Here is a 15,528-nt window from a genome sequence, read left to right as displayed (position 1 = left end):
GCAACTGTTGACAATAAACGCAGCAGAGAACATGTGACCGACCATCTGTGAGGCGACGAGTGCAAACAGAAACAGCAGATGACTAAATAACTGAGACCAGACTATTGGGGCAATATTTAAATCTTTATTTATTTATTTATATAAGGTATTACATTTTAAAAAAGTCCACTTTTGGAATTACCAAAAAACCCCAAATCAGCTAAAAGGCGACGCAGTTTAGTTTGGAATGAATGAATGGAATTGAAGCTGTGAGTGGCGTTGTGCGGGCAGCGGGCGCCACTCGCCTCCGCCCCCTATAGACTCCCGCATTGCCCGAGAGCCACAGCCCTCACTCTCCCCCCTCTGCCTCTGCTGCCGTGGTCAGAGCTGTACGCATATTCATAAAAACAACACAAAACACTCTTTTCAAAATGACCGCTTTTCCGGTGGTTTTATCTCCATAGCAACCACTTTATCTTTGGGTCGTCTGGAGGTAACGGACAGGTTTATGCCACTTTTAGAAGAATCTGCTAAAGTAATTTTTTGAATTTCCTTAGCAACGAAGTGTTTTTAGTCAACTACGCCCACATTCCTAATACGTTCCTTTCTTATGTTATATTCTTTTGTTCAGCTTGAGCCAACGATCAATAAGATATATTTTCACAATATTCTTGTATAATAAAAACTCAGGGGGACGCCACTTTTACGAGCTCGCCACGCCAACGGCATTTAAAATCTACAATCTTCTCATTTCAGCCTAAGTAGCTTCCCAATGATCTGTAGATTGAAATCCCCAGGAGGAGTTTACATCTGTAGCTGAAACTAAAGGTCCATAAACAATTTTGGCCCCATTCATTTTTTTAATGGTTTCTCCTGTTATGATGTCATCATTTTTCCCATCATTCCCTGTGCCAACAATCCTATTTAGTGGCTACCAGGTGCATGCAGGTGTTGGTGATTACCATGGCAACAACACGCCCTCAGTGGGGTAAAGCTAAGCCTCACGCTCCCCTTTAGTGGAACGCTTGGTGAATTCTTCAATTCAGTTTTCTTTTATTTCAAACACAAATGAAAATAAACACAAGAGAATCCAGCGATCGATTTGAAAAATCTGTTTTGCTTCTTTAAAATGAATTCCAAATTAAAAATGGAAGAAAATGATATTTATTTGGGAGATAGAAAGGTTAACGGAGATTTAGAAAAACTTGTTTTGTATATTTATTTAAATGTTTGAGACTCGTTCTTTAGTTTGAAAGAAATGAAAACGCTGCTGGGATGTAAAATTTCTCCTTTTTTGGTTGCTTGACACAGTTGTCATGGAGACGGCTGAGAGGGATGTGGCGTCCGTGAATTATGGCCTTGAATAAAGACACTTACCTGTTTTAAAGGTAAAGTAAGAACATTTTACGTGACCCCCCCTCCTGCTAAAGCATAAATCTGTTCACGGCCTCATCATGGAAAACTGTGCCGACCTGCTTTCCAAATGCGGCAGAAGTGATTGAAATGGCTGTGATTACCGGCCGTTGTTTACTTTGTCCTTGTTTACAGCACTAAAGGGGGGGGGGGGGCAGTAAATCAGGTTAACGGGCTAAAACAAGCCAGCGGGGGCAGAGATGTGTCAAACTTTGTGGCAGATCTACATCATCACATGTGATTGTGTGGATTCATGAAGGGAGTTCGTTGGTGTTTATTCGTTTATTAGTTCAGGTAAAAACAAGGCTTCATGATTAAAACGTCCACGATTATTTACTCTGACTGCTCCTGCAGGAACGTCTCCTTCCTCCTGCAGGAACGTCTCCTTCCTCCTGCAGGAACGTCTCCTTCCTCCTGCAGGAACGTCTCCTTCCTCCTGCGGAGCTCCGATGGACAGAATTGGGTTTTTTTGTTTGGTTGAGTTCGCCTTTTGCTTTTGGGGCGTTCCTCTGTCCTCTTCTGTCCTCCTCTGTCCTCTGGTCTCTTCTGTCCTCCTCTGTCCTCTGGTCTCCTCTGTCCTCCTTTTATCTGCTGCCTTTCTCTTTGGTGTTCTCATGTCTTCCAGGCCGATCTTGAGCAACACTTTAAAGCATTTTTTATAGGAACAAAGAAACGTCTTTTTACATTTTAAAGATGATTTGGTCTAAAATTAAACACAAGGATAAATGTTTCTTAACGTTCGGTCAGATCCCTGCAGCTGCAGATTTAGCTGCTGACTGGTTGGGTTCCTGTTTTGGTCTGGATGCATTTTGCGGTTCCCTCCTGAATGCTCCTCAGCGGTCTCATGGTTTTGCAGGGGGGGGGGGGGGGGGGGGGGGGGGGCTCCAGCTGAAGTTACTATTTCAGTTTTTTCTTTGAGGCTTGGCGAGGAAATGTAGGTCAGGCTCTTTCTTCTGAGCTTCGGGGTTCCACATATTGTAGTCATCAGGAGAGTCACATGACCAACCTGATGTTTGGGGGGGACAGATGGACGCCGTCTGACATCAGGGCTGGAAAATCTGCTGGCGGACAAACGTTGGACGTGTTCCTTCACAGCCTGCAAATGTGGCCTTCGTGACCTCATGACTGCTAGCGCCGGCGCTAAACGCAAGGGTTTCTGGGAGTTCTGTGGAGCAGAACGCCAACCTGTTGCTGAAATGTTTGTTTTAGCAGATAAGTTTGAAAGCAGCTCGGTTCAGAGAACGGACTCAAACGGGTCCTTTGACCTCGGAGTGGATCGCTGCAGCACGACGGGTCAAAACCAGCAGAACACAGCAAATGATGAGGAACTTTAGGACAATTTTCAGTTTGGCTTTTTGTGGTCCAAACATGAAACCAAATGAGATCTTTTGGAGGCGGGGGCTGTTGAAGGAGGAGGAGGGGTTACTGGAGGTCAAAGTTTGTGGTTAAATCTGCTGATGCAACACCAAACCGCAGCCAAAGTGCAGCTTTTCTCCTCCCAGTGAAGAGTTAGATTCAGTGAAGAACCAGAAAACAGAGATGAGCGTCCCCCACGGAGGGGGGGCGGGGGGTCAGAAACCTCATGAAAGTTTCACGTTGATGTGAAAACCACAGACACGTCAATCATGTCGCAGCAGAGCTCTGATCCAGAACTTTGTGCTTCAGATCAGAACAGAATCCAAGAAATAAGCCACGCCCCCCAAAAAGGTGGAAACTTTCCATTCCTCAGTGATGCTGGTCAGGACCCAAAGCACCTGGAGCCAGGTGAGTTCACCAGGTCACCAATAGGTGTCTTTTTACACAACCCCGCTGGAACCGACCCAGCAGACTAAATGCAAAACTTTTTATTCACGTCTCTATGGTTACGTGTAACGGCTGTTCTGGAGGAGAATTATCACCGTTTTTCATCTCCAGGAGGTCAAAGAGGAAGATTTTTATTAAAAAGGGGTGTGGCTTTTTGATTGACATCCGATCATTTAATTATCAGCTCTGAACTCCTGTTCTGGGTGGGATGCACCAATTGTCTTAGTCCCGCCTTTTCGCCCATATTTGGAAACATAGAGGTTTTTCGCTTTTGTTTGAGCATCTCCAAATACCCCCCCCCCCCCAAAAGAAAAAAAAGAAAACCTCCAACTGGTCACAGAACCACACGGCCTGTTGGACCAAAAGCTTTGTTTACGGTCATTCAGAATGTTGGATTGGACCGAGCGGTACCAGCTCATCCATTTTCATGAATGAGAAAAACCCAGAACATGTTCGTCTCCAGTAAAGACTCAGAACAAAGGCTGCAGCTGAAGAACGGCGGGTCGTGACGGTCAGACCCACAGAGGCTCGGCAAACACGACCACAGAACGGCGAGCCGGCGCCGTCCCTGTCTGAGTCATCACAGAACTAATGAAATGCAAACACTTCAGCCGGTCTCTGCGGATGAAGAGCAGCACAGGCCTCCAAAATAAGGTTGTTTTTCATTTCCTCTGCTCTGCCAGAAACGTTACGTTTTCATCTCTGGATTTGTCTTTCATGATCCAAATGAAGCGGTCCGGACCGTAGATGAAGAAACCTCTGGAGAACCGCTTCAATCATTCTGTCGACGATGAGGAGACGCCGTTTGTGGCGTTTGCATTCGCTCCGGTGTGTGCCGCCTCCTCATCTGGACATGGTTATGATTTCAAGAGGAAATATTAAAAAAGAAATTCTTAAAAATGAAATATGAGCTATTTTCGTAGCTACTTTTCTAACCGGGATATAAGACGACTCGATCTGTGAGGCTCCGCCTCTCGCTCCTTGTGGGAGCGGTTTGATACGTTTTGTTTTTACTTAAAAACGTCGGTACAAAAGGTGAAGTTTGGTATTTTAGACACAAAGATGTCAGACTTTTCTGTGGATTTCTCAGTAGATCCTGCAGATCCGTCTTATACCATGTTGGTCTGCTGGTTTGACTCCTCCCAGTCCAGTTTCCTCTCAATGCAATCTAGGCCTTTGGCATAGAAGCCCCGCCCCATCCAGCAAGCCTTCTTCCTATTGGGCTTACCATCCACCAATAAATGAAGGAAGAAGAGTTGTGGGCATGAAGAACAGAGTTTTTCTATCTTTTTTAATTGAGCGATTGAACACGACAAACGCAACAGAACGCAACGGCTCCACAAACAGTGAAAACACAAAAACCATTTATTCAGCCAGAAGAGACAAAAACAGAAACACAATAACTAAACTAATCACAAATGTTGGAATGCTAGGTTTACTTCAGTTAGGTTTATCTTTTTAGGTCATTTTTTTAGGTTAAGGTTCACCTGCTTTCCTCCCAGAATTCTGTTTGAGGTTGTGATGGATGAAGCTTCACGAAGCAGCAGCACCTGATCTCTTCCAGGCGACTTTGACACATCCAAGCTGTTCTCCTTCACGGTGGTTAGTCTTTGCTCTGCCTAAGTGCCTATGGGCATTTTGGAGCTCAAGCTCTCTCAGTTCTGTTTTCTGGTGAGGGTTTTGGTTCTCACCAACCTTCTGCCCTTCAAAATAAAGCGCTTCTGTGAGAGCGCGGTCGCAGGACAGGTTTTTGGTTTCCTGCAGCCTTGATGGTAAACATGTTGTTCTGTTTTCTCTCTGCGAGGTTCCTGTTTGCTCGGCTTCCTTTTATGCCGGTTCCTCCCTTTAAAGCTAATTAGGGAAATACAGAGTGATGGCGGAATAAAGCAGGTCTCTCCTGGCGTCTCAGGACATAACCTTTTACAGATGAAGGGAATTTGAATGTCCTGCAGTCCTCTCTGCTTGTTTTCCTCTCTCTGAATGATCTGCAGCCCCCGGTGGAGGTTTTCCGATCACCTCCTGGAATGATTACAGGCGTATGATGGGGGGGTTTGAGGCCGAGGCTTCGCCCGTCACTGTTCCGGGGCTCACAGCTTAATGATCTACTGACACAGATTCATGCAGCACGTCTGATTCATGAGAGCGGCCTTCAGGATGGAGTTTAGACTTTGCCTCCAGACGTTTATTATTCACAGATTGACGGTTTTCCAACCAGTTCAGATCCAGCAGCAGCAGCATGTCAGAAACTTTACTTCTCTGCTTTGATCTGATTCACGTTTTGGTGTCTTTGACACAGTTTTGGCTCATCTGCAGATGATTTTGATTATTTTCAGTCAATATTAGAAATTGAAAGAGATTTTTTTCAGCTGCAGTGTTGCACTGCATTGTGGGTAGTCACCACCATATTATTACAAAGACAAAACATTAATAACCAGAACCTGGATTAAGTATCTTTGTTTTGTATTTTTTGTGTTTACATTTTTATTTCTTTCTAAAAATATTTAGAAAAAAACATAAAAATAAAAACATCCATCCATCCACACTTTAGAGAATCTGTTCCTTTGATGAAATCAAATAATCGATCTGAAGCGATCTAAGCTTAATAGATCAATTGATCCATAAAAGTAGAGATCTATTGTTTATGCCTTTCCTTTTCTAGTGACATAAAACGTATCAGCACAAAGCCTAAGTCCGCTAGCTTGATGCTAACGTATAATGGAATTTCCCATAGCACGGCTAACGCTAACGTTCGACCTAAACAAACATTGCTGACTAAATGCACAGCTTTATAGACTCGCAGGCAGGAACTTTCTTTCAAGGAAACATTTTTAAAGTGGTCTAAAGCGCCGCTTTTTAGCTCAAATCTTCTGGAATAACGTGTAACGCCTTGGCGTGAGCTCCACCTAGTGGCTAAACTGAAACGCCCTCCAGGAGAGGCAGAACATTTAATTTTGTAATATGAGTTAGTTTACAGCCTTTACAATGTTAATGATCTGTACATTTTTGTTTGGAGCTGTATGCTGTAAATGATTATTATTTCACTAAATACATTCAACACAATGTGAACTGTATCAGATTAATATGAATATCATACATAGATTATAATTGTATTTCTACACAAATATGCATAAACCGTGTCAATTCAAACTGGAATGGAATCGAATCCCTTCTGGAAACTAGAAGGAGCTGCATTTCCAGAAGAAAATATACGGTTCAATGCTATATCGTTAAATGAAAATGAAACTTAAAGGGTAAGAATTGGCAAAAATAATTAAATATAGAAAAGATCAAAGTTGAGCATAAATAAAGTGAAAACAGCACAATAACAGAAAAGATATTTCTGTGAAAAATGCCAGAGCCGGGTATCGAACCAGCGAGCTTCTACTCCAAGGATTCCCCATTTATTTCAATGGAGACAGAAATCGTGGAAAATCTTGAAAATGTAAAGGATTTAAAGAACCAAAAGACAGAACTAGAAAAAGCTGAAAGAGCTGAACATTTGAATAGTTGGATGGTTGAAATAGCTGAAAAATGAAGGAGTAAAGCTGGTGGAAAATACTAGAATAAAGAGAGAAACTGGTGATACTCTGGTAGTAATGAGTTACTTTGACCACTTTCATGACATCTCATGCAGTAACTGATGTCGCCTGAAACCGTAACATGTTTGTCCATCCGTCACGTTTTCACCTTAACGTTGTCCCAAAACATTTAGTCTAAAAGGTTTACTCTCACGTTTAAAAGTAAATGTAATATTTATGTCGTTCTGAAGCCCCCCTTTTCCCCTTTCTCCCTCCCAAACGTGCAGCGTCCTGCAGGTTTGTAGACAGTTTGAACCCGGCAGGCCAGGTATCGGTCCAGCAGGACCCCCCCCACCCACCATCCCACAGGAGGCAAGCAGAAGTGTCCTATTTAAACCGCAGGCTTTTCTTTTCAAGCTGACTCAGCAGCTGAGCGTTTTCCCAGATGAGACGCAGAGATTAGGGATTGGGCTGCGAAAAGTCCCTGTGACAGATTAACAAGGGAGTCAGAGGAATAAAACCCTGAACTGTAGATGAAAATCATATTTGTGATCTTAAACGCAGACGCTGCTGTTTCCGTCTTTGGCAGAAAAAATAATTAAATGGAGGAGCCCTTTCAAAATAAAAGCTTCACATCACCTAAAACAGAGAAATCTCAGTGTTATTGACTCAAAAATGAAGCAACCGGACTGAATGTGGCGTTAAAATCCTGCTCACCTGCATGCGTGCTCCCATTCTGTCACATTAATCCCCGCTGCTGCTCTTTACTAATAGGATGTCCGTTTTTGTGCTTCCTGTCTGCGCCTTTTGCTTTTATTAACTTTGGAACAAATCCGTCCCACGATTAACCGTCGGCTGAATTGACACACTTTACATTATCACTGTCATTTAGATAAGAGTCTCCGCAGAACAGAACCGGTTCCGTGCGCCGGTCCGGTCTCACTGAGGATCATCTCTTTCTGCTCTGAAGGCTCGTCTTCCTCCTCGGGTTCTCTGGATCTCCAAACATTTGAATCGTAAAAGAAGTCTCTTCTGGTCTTATCGGCACAAAATCGAGTCCCGTTGGATCTGGATCCGTTGGATCTACTCCACACGATCGTCTCCGGGTTCCTCTGGGCTCACAGGAGGACGTTGCAGATCCCTCCGGTGTTTTGGACGCATGAAGGGCGAGAGGAAACCCTCTGGAAGCACGTTTGGCTCCAGAGTGACTGTAATGTCTCACTGACCCGTTCCAGCCAGACGTTTCAAAGCAGCCCAGACCATAAGCAAGCCTCCTCCGTGTCTCACAGCAGTCCTCTCTCCTCGAAGAGAGAGCTGCATTTCTGTGAACAAAGAGTTCCCTCAAAGTTTCAGCGTTTGTTCTCCTTCGTCCAAAATACTCGCTGAAATGCATTGTGGGGGATTCCGGTCTTTTCCTCCGTTGTCTCCACTTTGGCTCCAGCGTCTCCTGATGTTTGACTCTGATGTGCTTTGACCCTGGAGTCGACCTTTGGTGTCATTGGAGGTTCTTTGGGTTCCGATTTCTGGTTTGTTTCGCTGAGGATCGTGGCTTTTTCCTCCATGAACAACAGTTTTTCTCCACCTTTGATCCCTAATTTGATAGTTTTTTTTACATGCCAACAGTTTTAAAACACCTTTATATTAAAATCTCGTAAACTTGTCAACATTCTTTGGCGTTTTTTCTTCTTCTTTCCGTTAATCAACAGAACCACGGGCGTCGGTTCCCCCCCATTAGAGCCCCCTCTGCTCCGGTGCTTCAACCGACTGTAATCACCATGTCAGGGGAGGAGAACCTCAGTGGGAGGGGGGTCTTCTCCTCCATCTGAAGCTTGGGTTTCTGCTCTGGCGTCGATCTGTCGTCCGTAAACGCCGTCGGGACGGCGGCTGAATCCATCTGTTTCCTCACAGCCGCTGTGGGCTCCGTGTTCTCCTCGCCCGTCCTGCTGTCAGTTTGCATCGCAAAGCCAGAGGTGTTCAGGAAGGAGGAAGAGGAGGACAGGACTCCTGCAACCAGCAGGAAAGGGGGCGGAGTCAGGCATGTCTGGGAGGCAGAGCACGCCGTGTGAGTGTTTAGAATGTTCAAGCAGCTGGAATGTGATGTAACGCTCAATCTCAGGTTACCGGCCCTGTCCGAAATAACCCCCCCACCCCCCTCCCCCAAATGTCTTAGCATGCAGGAAGATCTCCTTTCAGCCTGCGCCCTCTGAGCTGCAGATAAGACGGAAAAGAGGAAATGAATGTGAAACACGTGAAGAACATGTGAGACGTTCTGCAGGAACCAGCAGGAGGAGTGGGAACCTAACCGGCAGGGTTTGAGTCCGTGGCGAAGGAAAACGTTCTCCTCTTCAGCCTCCTGCTTGTCTTCATGAACCTTCACTTTTTTTCACCTGAAGCTTCTAGAATCTGAGATGATTGCATGTTCCTGACAGTTCCAAGGCCACATTTACACCGCAGAGCTAAAGACACTTCATACGTCTGTGACACGGTTCCCGTAGCGACGGACCCTCCAGATGTGTGGAATGAAGCCGGAGCAGAACGTCGCCGCTCAAAGGTCTCCAGCTGAGGAGCCGTGGGAAGATCTCATGTTCCTCACCGCCTCTGACACCCAAGAACTCCAGCTGCGGAGGACTGAGGAGTTCCAGAACCCCGGGAGGTGTTTGGGTTCGGGTCAGCCGTGTGACCCCCACGGGGGGGTCAGGAGCCGCAGGAGAACCTCACACGTGGAACACCAGAGGACGGAGGTCGATCCAGACGTTCGCGGAGGCCAGGTCTGAGGATGAAATGAAATCCATCGTTTTTCATCTAGCGGCTCAGCGCCGTTGCCGTGGTAACCTCCTTGCTGATCCTTCACGTGCAGACGGATAACTGTCAGCTGGAGCTGGACGTAACCATGACAACCCCGCTGCCGAGGTTAGTTCTGCAATATATTTCCCCACAGACGAGAAGACCGCACATATTTGGACCTCACGCGCCGAGCTGTGGTGGAGCGTCTCACCGGCTTTCGTCGTCATCTCGCCCATCCGCCCCCCTCCGTCTGCGGGGGAACCTCCAGCTCCATCATGGACTCTCCTGCCGGTCCTTCCAATTTAAGCCAATTTGATCTCAGAATAATCCAATTGAAAACAGAACCAGTGAAGAGAGAGTGGATAAACGCTGGAAATTGAGTTTAACCGTAGAGTTTGATCCCTCCGGCTCTCCTCACTGCAGAGACTGACAATGTGGTCCAGTCGGATCAGAACCGACAGATTCTGCAGCACCGAACCTTTTAAGGAGCCAGAAACTGACAGAATATCTGCGTGAATATTAAAAAGCCCCCGATCCAAAAAAAATTAATGCAAAAAAACACTTTTAGTAAAGAAATGCCTAAAATATGTGATATGTGAAGTGTTCTGCAACATTTTCTTGCTTTTTGTATTTCTCTTTTACTATTTTATTTATGATTATCTTTTAGGCTCATGTCGTTTTTCTGTCGGTGCTCAATCCGTCTCCATTTTATGTTCTCGGATCTTTTATTTGTTTAATCTGCTTTTTTTGTTGTTTTTTTCTTTAAAGTTTGTAGTTTTGCTCTCTCTAATTTTTAAAATCTAAATATTTAAATTTCCCTCCTTTAAATTCCCTCATATCTCTTTTGCATATTTATGTATTTTTGTTTGTTTTTAGTATTAACATTTTTTATTGTTATTTTGAGAAAAATAAACAGAAACAAGAGAGAAGAAAAAACATTAAAAATAAAATAAAAATAAAATAAAATAAAAAACAAGAACATTTCCAGCACCACAAAGTCACAGCACGGAGGCAACACATCAGCCAGTTACATACAACTAGTAAATAAATAATGACATAAATTATGTCATGGGGAACCTAGTCATCATTAGTTCAATCAGAGGACAACATTTGGACTGCCTTTATAAAGAATGTTGACTAAATCACCAGGAAGATGATCAAGCAGAGGCTTCCATAATTTATAAAAAGCATCAGAGTTGCCCTTTAAGAGGGCACTGAGGCGTTCCATAGGAAGAACTTTGAATGCCTCTCTGTACCACTGTGTGACAGAAGGAGGTTGTCCCTGAATCCACTGCAGCAGTATGCATCGTCTCGCCAGGTGTAAAAGCTTCTGTAATAAAACCATCTCCTGACCAGATAGAGGTGGTCTCTCCACTGACACGCCAAGAAGAAATAACGCTGGGTTCAGAGGGATTGTTTTATGAAAAATACAACTGACTTCTGTTACAATATTTTTCCAGAATCTAATGATCAAAGGACATTGCCAGATGCAGTGATAGTATGTTCCTAAACCAGTTTTACATTTTATACAAAGAGGGGAAGATTGAGGATTTAATCTATGCAGAAGCTCTGGAGTGTATTGAAGTCTGTGCAGAATTCTATATTGATTTTCTCTAAGTCTGTTGCAGGTGAATACTGTCTTGGCAGATACAAAAGCTTTAGACCACGTTTTACTACTGAGCTCCACTCCCAAATCCCGGCTCCAAAGAATCCTAGTTCCTCCAGTTGAGAGGGGGTTTAAAAGCATTAATTGTTCGTGAAAAAGTGAAATAAAGTTCTTTTTGGTTGTGGCATCGTCATTAACTTTAATAAGGAAGTTTTCAAGGGAATTCAATATAGGTTGATCAGCTGGAAAGGTGAGAGATGATTTTACAAAGTGTCTCACTTGGAGAAAGCCAAAAAAGTGTTTCTGTGGGATATTATATTTACTTTGAATTTGTCTAAAAGACATAAAATCACCTTTTTCAAAAAGGTTACTTACAAATCTTAAGCCCTTAGTGTACCATTGGTCATATATACTAAAGCTTATACCTGGTGGGAAAGCTTTATTTTTAATTAGAGGTTGCATTGCACTAGAAAACTTCCTTCGTCCACAAAAAGTCACAATGTCACGCCAAACCTTAATTGTAGTGAGCATAACATTATTGTTCTTAACCTCAACTGGGAGACCAACTACATCTGTGAATAAGAGACTGAGAGGTGACAATGGGTCACAACACCAACTGTCCACAGCTAACTCCCCCTGATGTAAAAAAGCGTGTAACCACCCCGACACTATTCGTGCATGACAAGCCCAGAAATAAAATAAAAAATTAGGAAGAGCCTGACCCCCCCTCTCATATGGCAGTTGTAAAGTCCTAATTTTCAATCTAGGTTTCTTCCCATGCCAGATAAACTTAGATAAGCATTTCTCCAGTTCTGAGAATGTTTTCCTATTAATTTTGAGAGGTAACATTTGCATAGGATATAGTACCCTAGGCAGAATATTCATTTTTATCAAACTTATTCTACCTAGCCACGACAATGGGAGGTCAAACCACCTATTAAGGTCCCTTTTCACCGAGGCCAGAACTGGACCAAAATTTAATTTGTATAGTTCAGCAATATTTGCACTAACTCTGATACCCAAATAGGTAAAGCCAGTGCTTGACCGCCTAAATGGAAAGTCTAATGGAGGAACCCACTGTTTTTGATCCCCCAAGAACAAAGCTTCAGATTTATCAAAATTAATTTTATACCCGGAGAGCTGACCAAATTTGCCAATAATTGCGGTTAACACTGGGATCGATGTCACTGGGTTAGTAAGAAATAATAGCACGTCATCGGCATACAGGGAGATTTTGTACTCCGTAACTCCTAATTTGACCCCGGAAATCTTAGGATTGGTTCTTATGGCTTCCGCTAATGGCTCCAATGCAAGCGCAAATAATAAGGGGGACAGCGGGCATCCCTGACGTGTTCCCCTGCCCAGGGGAAACATGTCAGAAACTGAACCGTTAACCAGTATCCTTGCAGCTGGTGCCCTGTATAGTAATTTCACCCACCGACCAAATTCAGAACCCAAACCAAACCTGTCAAGAATCTTGAATAGGTACTCCCACTCCACCCGGTCAAACGCCTTCTCGGCATCTAATGAGATTGCTAAAGCCCTGTAGTTTGTGTTTTGTGAAAATTGCAGAACATTTAAAAGGCGACGTACATTTGAGTGGGAGTATCTGCCCTTGATAAATCCTGTCTGGTCAGACTTCACCAGTGATGGCAGAACCCCCTCTAGTCTCCTCGCCAAGATTTTTGATAAAATTTTACAGTCAACACCAAGCAGACTGATTGGTCTATAGGAGGTACATAGATCTGGAGGTCTGTTTTCTTTCAGAATTAGGGTAATGTGGGCAAGATTCATTGTGGGTGGGAGCGAGTCCCGCCTAAAGGCTTCCAAATACATATTTAATAATGGTTGTGCAATATGTTTGGCCATTTTTTTGTAAAAATCAGCCCCAAATCCGTCTGGGCCAGGGGCCTTTCCAGCCTTTAAAGATTTAATTGCCTCTATGACCTCCTGAGTCTTTATAGGTCTGCAAAGGTCTGATCTGTCTTGTTCAGATACTGTTGGAAGATTAATATGGTCAAGAAAGTCTTCAGGGGGGCTGACAGCTTCTTGATATTCGGAAGAGTACAGTTCTTGAAAATATTCTTTTAAGATTTTACTTATTTGTTTGGTTTCATAGTGCAGGTTGTTTTTTTTGTCTTTGAGGGAAGATATCAGATAGGATCTGTTTTTCCCTTGTGCCAGTCGGGCAAGAAGGCGTCCTGGTTTATTACCTGAATCAAATAGTCTGTGTTTTGCATAGAATATTGCCGTTTGTGCATTCTGAGTCAGTAGTTGGTCCAGAGCTGATCTAGCAGCATCGAGTTTTCCGAGCACCACTATGGCACGGGACTGTTTAAAATCCCTCTCTAGAGTAGCAATGAGTTGTTCAAGTTCTAACTGTCTGGCCAGGGTTTTTTTCTTTTTTGCTGCAGTATAAGAGATGATGGAGCCTCTGAGATATGCTTTACCTGCTTCCCATAGAGTGGAGGCACTGACCTCAGGTAGGTCATTTTTGGAGATGTAAAGCTTCCACTGGTCCTCTAAATATTTAACAAATAAAGGATCATTAAGGAGAGTTGGATTTAAACGCCAATGTCTGGATAAAGGGTCAAGATAGGGTGGTAAAAATTCCATTGATACCGATGAGTGGTCTGAAAGAACACACGGATTGATTGAGCATACCCGGGTTCTATCCAGGACTGATCTCGAAACAAATAAAAAGTCAATCCTAGAGAAAGAGTGATGAGGGCGTGAAAAGAAGGTGAAATCTTTAGTACGTGGGTTACAGATTCTCCAGGCATCAAAAAGACCCAGATCTGAGCACAGTTCAACTGTAGCCCTTGTCATTCTTGAGGGTGCCTGAGTTTTAGGTGGATTATAATCTGTGCTGGGTGTTAATCCACAATTAAAGTCACCGCCAATTAGTATGTGAGTTGAAGATACTGAGCTGACTTCTGCCAAAAATTTTGAGTAAAACGAGCTATCAAAGGTGTTAGGTGCATAAACACTCCCTAATAGGATTTTTTCTCCATATAACAGACCTGTAACCAAGATGTAACGGCCATCTGCGTGCTGTATCACTTTATCCACAGTTAAAGCTAAATTTTTATGGATTAATATTGCCACACCTCTGCTTTTAGAGTTAAAAGAGGAATAATAAATTTGACCTACCCAGTCTCGTTTCAGTTTTAAATGTTCCAAGTTGGTCAGATGGGTCTCTTGTAACAATGCAATCTGCACCCCGTCTTTCTTAAGCATAGACAGGACTTTTCGCCTCTTAATGACATGATTAATTCCCTTGACATTGAGAGTTGTGATTTTTGTGTTACTTATTAGCAAAACAGACAGTTACATCATACAGTAAAGTAACCCTGAGTAACTGAAACCCATCATAGAGAAAAAAGGGATGTGCTGTCCATGTTGACCAATACGCCAAGTCAGCTGTGCTGGAAAGAACAGTACCATCATTCCTTGATGGCCAAAAAAGAACACACAGAACCAGCAAAACATAAGTCAGTAGTAAAGCAAATATTTGAGAAAATCTATTTGCAACATAAAAAGCCACCCAACAGGTGGTATAACAGAACCAGGTGTAGCCAAAAGCAGTCTCCACTCTACAGGAAAAATAATTATCCCACCTCCACCCCACCAAGCAAAAACATAATCTAGATGCTGTCAATTATAAAACATAATATTGAATCAGGACAAAAAGTTAACCCTTCACACATGCCTGAAACAAAGTCCACGGACCCATTAACAGTTCTATGACCCCTTTTTTCCCCCCCTCCCTCAAATATGCATATATGCATGCACACATGGACATAAACATCACCCTCATCTGTAAGCACTTGTGTAGTTTAGGCAAAGTTATTGCTTGTTATTAAACTTTGTTTTAGTCAGAAAGCATAAACCGGCTTAGTCTCAATCTTACTTCAGTCTAGAGCGTTGATGAAGCTTTGTGCGGCCCCCGGCGACGTGAACTTCTTTTCAATGCCGTTATGTGTGATGACAAGCGTAGCTGGGTAGCGCATGTTAAATCGAATGCCTCTTTCAATCAGGGACCGGCAGGTGTCGTTGAAGCCGCGCCTTTTCTCCCGAACCGCTACAGAAAGATCCTGGTGTATGAAGAGTTGTTGTCCTTCATATTGAAGCCTGGGCAACGTTTTCACTGCTGACATGATCCGCTGCTTGTCTCTGGGATTGTGGAGCTTAATTATCACCGGTCGCGGGCGCGCACCGCGGGGCGCCAGGCTGCGGTGCGCGCGGTCCACTTTAATACGGGCTTCAGCATTGGGGCTCTTATCCAAGCCGAGCAGTGAGGGTAACCATTTTTCAAAGAACTGAATGGGGTTTTTACCCTCAGTACCTTCCTTCAGGTTGATAATGCGGATGTTTTCCCGTCTGCTTCTGTTCTCCACGTCATCCAAAGCATTCTCCATTGCC

General features: G+C 43.7%; 1 protein-coding gene and 1 long non-coding RNA gene across 13 annotated transcripts in view; one reads left to right on the top strand and one right to left on the bottom strand.

Annotated features, from left to right (window-relative positions):
- The window catches only part of pacs2 (phosphofurin acidic cluster sorting protein 2), a 48,297-nt gene that overhangs the window by 8,338 nt on the left and 24,431 nt on the right, over positions 1-15,528 (top strand). For 5 of the 12 annotated variants that reach the window (XM_078941194.1, XM_020713509.3, XM_078941195.1 and 2 more), the window contains exons 1-2: positions 9,018-9,481; positions 9,571-9,623. The exons of the other annotated variants lie outside the window; for them this stretch is intronic. In XM_078941194.1, the coding sequence (XP_078797320.1) occupies positions 9,224-9,481; positions 9,571-9,623 (311 nt within the window). In that variant the 5' untranslated portion in view covers positions 9,018-9,223. Of the gene's footprint in view, positions 1-9,017; positions 9,482-9,570; positions 9,624-15,528 lie in introns of those variants that run through there. 12 annotated transcript variants of the gene reach the window in all.
- Positions 4,543-8,525, bottom strand: LOC110017495 (uncharacterized). The gene is made up of 2 exons (XR_002292911.3): positions 7,431-8,525; positions 4,543-7,352 (listed from the first exon to the last, which is right to left on the bottom strand). It is a non-coding gene; the product is annotated as an uncharacterized LOC110017495 (long non-coding RNA).

Source organism: Oryzias latipes, chromosome 22, assembly GCF_053564925.1.
Source record: "Oryzias latipes strain Hd-rR chromosome 22, Olatipes_Hd-rR_3.1".
NCBI lineage: Eukaryota > Metazoa > Chordata > Actinopteri > Beloniformes > Adrianichthyidae > Oryzias > Oryzias latipes.
Note: the sequence above shows the minus strand (reverse complement) of the source record. Positions and strands in the feature narration are given on the sequence as shown.